Source organism: Bos javanicus, chromosome 20 (genome assembly GCF_032452875.1).
Source record: "Bos javanicus breed banteng chromosome 20, ARS-OSU_banteng_1.0, whole genome shotgun sequence".
NCBI classification, from domain to species: Eukaryota; Metazoa; Chordata; class Mammalia; order Artiodactyla; family Bovidae; genus Bos; species Bos javanicus.
This window is the reverse complement of record NC_083887.1, coordinates 38,158,404-38,166,223: the sequence shown is the minus strand read 5'-3', so window position 1 is coordinate 38,166,223 and position 7,820 is coordinate 38,158,404. Positions and strand designations below refer to the sequence as shown.

General features: G+C 42.4%; 1 protein-coding gene across 3 annotated transcripts in view; it reads right to left on the bottom strand.

Annotated features, from left to right (window-relative positions):
- Positions 1–235: 235 nt before the first annotated feature.
- Positions 236–7,820, bottom strand: part of CAPSL (calcyphosine like) — a 35,134-nt gene continuing 27,549 nt past the window's right edge. Inside the window, exon 5 of one of the 3 annotated variants that reach the window (XM_061393739.1) lies at positions 236–732. In XM_061393739.1, coding sequence (XP_061249723.1) covers positions 631–732 — 102 coding nt within the window. In that variant the 3' untranslated portion in view covers positions 236–630. Of the gene's footprint in view, positions 4,209–7,820 lie in introns of all 3 variants that reach the window. The other 2 variants (XM_061393737.1, XM_061393738.1) reach the window with 2 other exon arrangements.

The following is a 7,820-nucleotide window of genomic DNA, read 5'->3' as shown; positions in this document are numbered from 1 at the left end:
AAGCTCCACCTTCAGTCAGGTGAGCCAGTTCAACTTACCTTCCTTTGGTCACAAGAGGTGTTTAGGTCCTCTGTTCATGCAAGTGTGGCAATTTGCTGAATTTAAATCCCCAATTAAAGTATTAAAATAGCCCCCCCAAAAGCCCTTGAATTTCAGAATAAAATAAATTTTATTTGTAAAGTAGTCACCAAGAGAAATATTAAGATGAGTAAGCTCAGGAAATTTTACACAGATAGATATTCCTCCAATTCTTTTATTATCACCTCCTACTACAGACTCCAAAGACGGCAGATAAAGTGAAGGTGTAGACAAGCAACTACATTTACATCTAGAAGAGGCACAACTATAACAAGGGCATTATTTCACTACGAAACTCCTCTCGGTCTCACTTCGCAGTTTTCTTTCTTCCTTCTTTCTTTCCTTTATTTCTGATTTGAAAGTATATCCTCAGGCATTTAAGGAAATGAACATGTTCCAGGTAAAGAAATAAGATGACTGAAGATCTATTGCTTTTAAACTTCCAGATCTCCCAGAAACTTCAGTTTATCAAAATCTACAGCATTGGACTTCTTTCAAACTCATTCCATTCTCTGAAAGTCCCTGATTTGCTAAAGAATTAATAGACAAAAGTCATAATCTCCAGGATTCTCTCATCATTAAAATGAAATAGGCATCGGTGTCAATAGAAGCACTAACACCAGCATAATAGTTCAAAAAGTCTTCTTTTGAAACCTGAGAGGGATAAAGGGCAAGGGGAAAGAAGGAAATGGTGTCAAAACATGTGGGTCATTGTAGAGCAGTTTACATCTCCCTGAAATCTTTTCTATTGAGTTTGCTTTGCAACTGGCCATCAGTCAAGAACAGGCAAATCAGTCAGGGGAGCCTGGCTTGCCTTTCCCCTCTGACCCTGAAATGGGGCGTCTGCAAGGGCCTGCCTGCCCACTGGCCAGCTATAGTTCCCCCATGACCATCATTTCTTGCATTAAGATAGAAATCACAACCATCATTTCTTGCAATAAGATAAATATCTCTAGAGCAGTGCTATCCAATTCAGTAGCCAAATACAGTGTTTTAAATCAATTGAAATTAAACATAATGAAAAATTCAGTTTCTCAGTCACACTAGTCATCTGTGACTAGTGGCTGACATCTCAGAGAATACAATACAGGACACTGCCATCATCACAGAAAGTTCTATGGGACAGTGCTCCTCCAGAATTTACTTCGTATGCTCTTACTGGTGGTTGTTATTAATACTTTAAGGTAGAGAAATTTATAGCATAAAAGAACAGGTGAAAAACTTTTTAGTGAGGGGGAGGCTAGACCAAACACTTAGATAGGGATAAAACTAGAGAGTGGAGTACTTCCCAGGATCTTTGAGTACCCAGGAGTATATGATGCCTAGGGCTCAGTAACAGGTGCAGGGGACTAGCCACAGGGGAGCTGCTAAAGGCAAACTTGTCCAGCCTCTCAATTTGGTGAGGATATGTGTTAGTGTTTCATGCTTGGCCCTGAGCTTCCTATAACAGGCAATAGAGTTAAGAGCAAAGAAACACAGAGTAGTAACCAACCTCTAGGTTCTGTCTCTCTCCCCCACCCTTAACCTCCCCTGTTCCTTAATACCAGCCCAGAGAGTAATAATATTCCCCATAGTCTTAGAAGCATCCCTCAGAGGATGGGCATTCTGGGAACTTGCTTGGCCCATTAGGTGGCAGTAATCCAACCCTGCAGGAAATGGAATATTAACATCACATTTTCAAACTCTCGTTCTTGGCTGTCAAAAAAAAAAATGGTGTTTATGGGTAACTGAGTTTTGTTCCTTTAAAAGCACAAGAGAGTACAATCTGAACAGGCCTCATCATTTTTAAAGAAATTTCATCACTGTAACTGAAACATCACTCAGGTAAATTTTTAAATACTTCAGAAGCACCATCAGGGAAGTAAACCTGAAGAAGCATGATACGTAACATGTTTGTTAGTAAAAAGAAATATATTCTGGAAATGCTTTAAAATGGAACTAGAAAAGCTGGATGAATTCTTTTAAGACTAGTTAATGCTTCAGACTTCCCCTAGTGGCTCAGAGGTAGAGAATCCACCTGTCAGTGAAGGAGAGGTGGGATCCATCCCTGGGTCGTGAAGATGCCCTAGAGGAGGAAACAGCAACCCGCTCCCAGTACTCTTGCCTGGAAAATCCCATGGACAGAGGAATGTGGTGAGCTACAGTCCATGGGGTCACAAAAGAGTCAGATACAACTTAGCAACTAAACAACAATAACAGTTAATGTTTCAAGCCTTAAAACTGCAGAAATCCTACTAGATCAGAATCAAGTTAACAGCAGGGCACAGTCAGATAATGTAACAAAATGACACGGTTGGTATTGTAAATTAGGCCATGTCTAACTTTGCAGCTCAAAAAGTCTCAATCTCTGGTTCCTAGAAATGAAATCCTAACTATTGCTATGAAAGAGAAGTTCTTGCTTTCAGTGTCTACCTAGCCTACCTCTAGAAGCATGCACAGTTTTTGAAACAGAATACTTAAAATTTTATATCATAAGTATCTTGGGAAATCTGCTTTATAAAACATTATTTTGGAGCATAATTCTATTCAATTTCTATTTAAAAATCCTACCTGGAGAGGATTTACATATAGGAACACCTCACTATCTTTAAATATCTAAAAACAAAATAATTTGTTTTCCAGTTATGCAATGAAAGCATTTTCAACTAACTGTTGACCTGGGATTGTTTTATATGCAGGAACTGTTTATGACTGGCATAAATAATTACATTTGCGTGCAAATATTAATAGATATCACCAAGCACCTGCAAAGCACATATGAATATAGGTGGGCTCAGCCTTCACCATCTTCTTCAGATTACTGATTTGTCCCACTTGTTTTAGTATAGATGAAACAAAAGTAAACTGTCACTCAAACCCTATCTAAATGAGCTCAATTATTGGAGCCTGAATTAACGGTGATTCACTATATTCACTTTGTAGTTTCAGAGATAACCTGAAGCAAATGGATAGTGAATGATTTTGCTAAATGAGATTTTAGGCATGACTAAGTATGAAATTTGTAGAATGGTATTTTATTTCCCAGTATTCTGGGAAACTAAAGGACCAATCTGGGTTTACCTGATGTAATGCCTGACATTTGATAATACCCTGCATTCACACAGCACTTTATCCCATCAAAGTGGAAGCACTCTGGCAGAACAGGCCACTTGGCATCTGTCATTTTGTCTCAACTGCAGGTCGTTGTCCTGCTCTAAGGCTCCCTCAGAGGACTGATGGCCTTCACCTCTGCATGGGGCCTGAGTGTTTCTAGGACATCAGCAACTCAGAACTCCCAAGTTTAAGATCAAGGTGTTCCCAGAATCAATACCAGTCCCGGAGTGCAAGTGTTAAGACAAGCAAAGAAATAGGTACCCGGGACTTCCCTGGTGGTCAGGGGTTAAGACTCTGCACTCCACTGCGGGGAGCAGGGGTTCCATCATTGGTCAGGGAACTAAGATCCCGCATGCTGCCCTGTGTAGCTGAAAATTTTTTTAAATAAAACAATAATAATCAAGAAATAGGTACCCAAGTCTTTGATAACAGGATTACAAACTACAGGCTCAGATTTTGATTCAAATTTCAGGTGCTTGAGCTCTGAGTCACAATTCAGTTCAGTCACTCAGTCATATCTGACTCTTTGTGAACCCATGGACTGCAGCATGCCAGGCCTCCCTGTCCATCAGCAACTCCTGGAGTTTACTCAAACTTATGTCCATTGAGTCGGTGATGCCATCCAACTATCTCATCCTCTGTTGTTCCCTTCTCCTCCCACCTTCAATCTTTCCCAGCATCAGGATCTTTTCCAATGAGTCAGTTCTTCACATCAGGTGGCCAAAGTATTGGAGTTTCAGCTTTAGCATCAGTCCTTCCAATGAATATTTAGGACTGATTTCCTTTAGGATGGACTGGTTGGATCTCCCTGTAGTCCAAGGGACTCTCAAGAGTCTTCCCCAATACCACAGTTCAAAAGCATCAGTTCTTCGGTGCTTGTAAATTTACTATGAGCAGAGTGAAATTGGAGATGAATGGCGGTTGCCTCACCAGCATAACATAAAGCTGGGTGCAATCCTTTCTGCATCTGAGCCGCTTACCTCCAGTCCACTGTCGGGAACAAAGACAGAGCCGGAGACCCATGGTGCTCATGGGACCTTGGGTGAAACAGAAAATTCATCTACCGAGTTCAATGGCTGCTAGGACCTTTATGATACTCTAGAGCAAGAATGAATGAATTCCATTCATGAAGAAGAGGGAGAAGATTCAGAACAAAAGAAGACAGGTCATTATGTTTGGAGATGTCCTCTCCCTGGTTCGGTATACTTTTCTGGTGGAGGCGAGGTCCAACCTCAGCTGCTGGTTGATTGTTCACATTTTTCAGGGAGGGGTTCTCTCCTGAGGAGCACCTTCCACTCTGTTTTATGAGGGAAAATACTGGCTCTGGCGAAGCAGGTGTGAGAATGAAACAAGAAGATGGTGCTATTCTCAGAGAGGAAGAGCTGTTTCACCACAACCCCTCACCGCACCAACTGAGACAACAAGAAGGTCCCTTCTCACACAGCTCTGTTCTCAAAACCCCCGGCGATCATGTGTTTATGTGTCTGTCAACAGATTTCACCCATCATCTGCTTTGGAACACATAATTTTAGGAGATTTATCTATTGTGTTTTTATTATAACAAATAACTAGCTATCTCTATCAAGGTTTATGTCATTTTCATATAAGCAACTTGGAGAAGTAGACTATGCTTAGAAATACAACTTTCAAAGGATCAATTACATGAAAATAACATTATACGACAGTCTATCAAACCCTCGGCATGTTTGTTTCCCTTCAGTTGTAGGCATTTCTAACATTTAAAACTTGGCTATGTCTTTGAACCAAGCTCTTCATTTAAGAGAACAGGCTATAATTTCCATGAAAGCAAGTTTGCTGACTAATCTAAAAAACTGGAAGCTGTGAAGTTGTTTATTCTGTGCCCCAAAGAGATACCCATAAATCCAACAAGAGATAGTCCTTAGAGCATGTTAGTAGAATTACATGAAGAAAGAGTAGAAAGACACCCACACACCATCCAAGAACACATTTGGTTAATTTAATTTCCACTTGATTAAACATCAGCTGAAAAAATTGCATCTGTAAGAAGCCTGATGTGGGTGGAAGCATCCATCACCTGTCGGTACTCTCCTGGTTCAATGAGGCAATCCACACCCGCTAAGAGAAGTGAAAGCCCAGTGACCTGCCTCCAAGAATAGAGGGGTATTTTCCTTGATTGTCTATATCCATCAGAGTTACAATGGAATCTCCAATATACCACTGTGTGAAGGGTCCCAACTGCCCTGCTTCAGAAGCTAGACAAGACAGAAAGGAGAATTTCAGTGCCCGCTTTTCCCTTCCTCTCTGATTTCTTAAAGACTGTGTGCAGTTAGACTGGTGTGAGAGCCAGTAGTTTTATTTGCATTTATTCTAGCACATTGCTTCTAGTTCCAGTTCAGTCACTCAGTCGTGTCTGACTCTTGGCAACCCCATGAACTGCAGCACACCAGGCCTCCCTGTCCATCATCAACTGCCAGAGTCTACCCAAGACCCGTATCCATTGAGTCGGTGATGTCATCCAACCATCTCATCCTCTGTCGTCCCCTTCTCCTCCTGTCCTCAATCTTTCCCAGCATCAGTGTCTTTTCAAATAAGTTAGCTCTTTGCATCAGGTGGCCAAAGTATTAGAGTTTCCGCTTCAACATCAGTCCTTCCAATGAACACCCAGGACTGATCTTATACCACCCCTTAAAAAAGCTCCAATACTTTGGCCACCTAATGCAAACAGCACAGTCATTGGAAAAGACCTGATGCTGGGAAAGATTGAAAGCAAAAGAAGAAGAGGGTAGCAGAGGATGAGATGGTTGGATGGTATCACTGACTCAATGGACATGAATCTGAGCAAACTCTGGGAGACAGTGAAGGACAAGGAAGCCTGGCGTGCTGCAGTCCATAGAATCACAAAGAGTCAGACACGACTTAGTGACTGAACAACAACAAAAAAATTGCTTATCCCCACAACCAGAGAAGAACATGGTACGTGGCAGTGGCTCAAAAAATATTTTTTGATGGGATATCTCTTCACCCTAAAACCATGATGCATGCAGCCTACTTGGAGGGGGCCCAGCAAGCAGAGACATTACTTTGCCAACAAAGGTTCGTCTAGTCAAGGCTATGGTTTTTCCTGTGGTCATGTATGGATGTGAGAGTTGGACTGTGAAGAAGGCTGAGTGCTGAAGAATTGATGCTTTTGAACTGTGGTGTTGGAGAAGACTCTTGAGAGTCCCTTGGACTGCAAGGAGATCCAACCAGTCCATTCTGAAGGAGATCTGCCCCGGGATTTCTTTGGAAGGAATGATGCTAAAGCTGAAACTCCGGTACTTTGGCCACCTCATGCGAAGAGTTGACTCATTGGAAAAGACTCTGATGCTGGGAGGGATTGGGGGCAGGAGGAGAAGGGGATGACAGAGGATGAGATGGCTGGATGGCATCACTGACTCGATGGACGTGAGTCTCAGTGAACTCCAGGAATTGGTGATGGACAGGGAGGCCTGGCGTGCTGCGATTCATGGGGTCGCAAAGAGTCAGACACGACTGAGCGACTGATCTGATCTGATCTGATCTGATTACTGTATGAAATGTGACTCTGTACTTGGCCACCAAACCACAAAGAACCATACATTGTCCCCCAGAGCACCATCTGGGCCTGGGAAGAAATCCTATCAAGGTTGACATGACTTTGGAAATCAGCCACATTGACTGGCTGGAGGAGATCTGCCTCAGTCCATAATTCTACTTGTGCATCATGGGTTTCTCATTTGCCCTCTAACTGGAATTCAGTTAGGATGCCCTGCAGCTCTTGACAGCGGCTGAGTCAGGGTCTTCTCTGGCCTGGCCTGGGTTTGTTTGCCTTGGGAGGGATTAGAGGCCCAGATTCAGTGCAGATACTGGCAGCCTGTTCTCAGCAATCCTGATTCTCAGAATGTTTTCATACATTGTTCCTGCTTCATGAAAAGCTGCCAATTTCATCCTCTTCTCTTAGGCTTGCTTGTCTAATATCATATCTAGGGTCTAGGCCCAACCTGTCCAGGTCCAGGTAAAGAGCTCTGAAGTGTTCTTCTGGAGACCCTTTTTGTCTTTTATCTTCTGACCCAAGTGGTCAGTTTATATTTGCTTTTAATTGCAAAGGGAGTAACATTTTAACTGTATAAGTTAACTAAAAAGAAAATATATACTGAAAAATATTAGCAAATGATTTTTAATGACTCTTCTCTGTTCTTCCCACTGCTACCAGAAGGAATAGATTTAAATAATAAGTGATTTCTGGCCTAGTCACAGGTTAAGGCTGACAGCAGGAATGGAGTGACCCTGACCAACAGGCTATTAGATTTGTTTTCTGGAGGGTGGCGGGGTGGAGGGGAATGCAGATAGAATCCTCACTGTCAGCCAGAACCGAACCTATTAGAAGGGAGGTAACTGAATGTGACCAGCTGCACTGTGAGGCATGGATTATCAGAAATCTGATAGCAGTGCCCTGCACCCCAGTTAGACAGGAAGCAAAGTACTACTGGGGAAGACAAAGCTGATAGCTGCAACCTAGTCCTTCTAGAATCACATGTTTATTCTATGGCCCCAGTTAAGCAGAGGCATGAGTCATTCCCAGAATCAAAGACACAAATTATCTAGAGCAGCAGGCTTGAAACCAGTGTGCCCAGGTAACCGGGGACCCC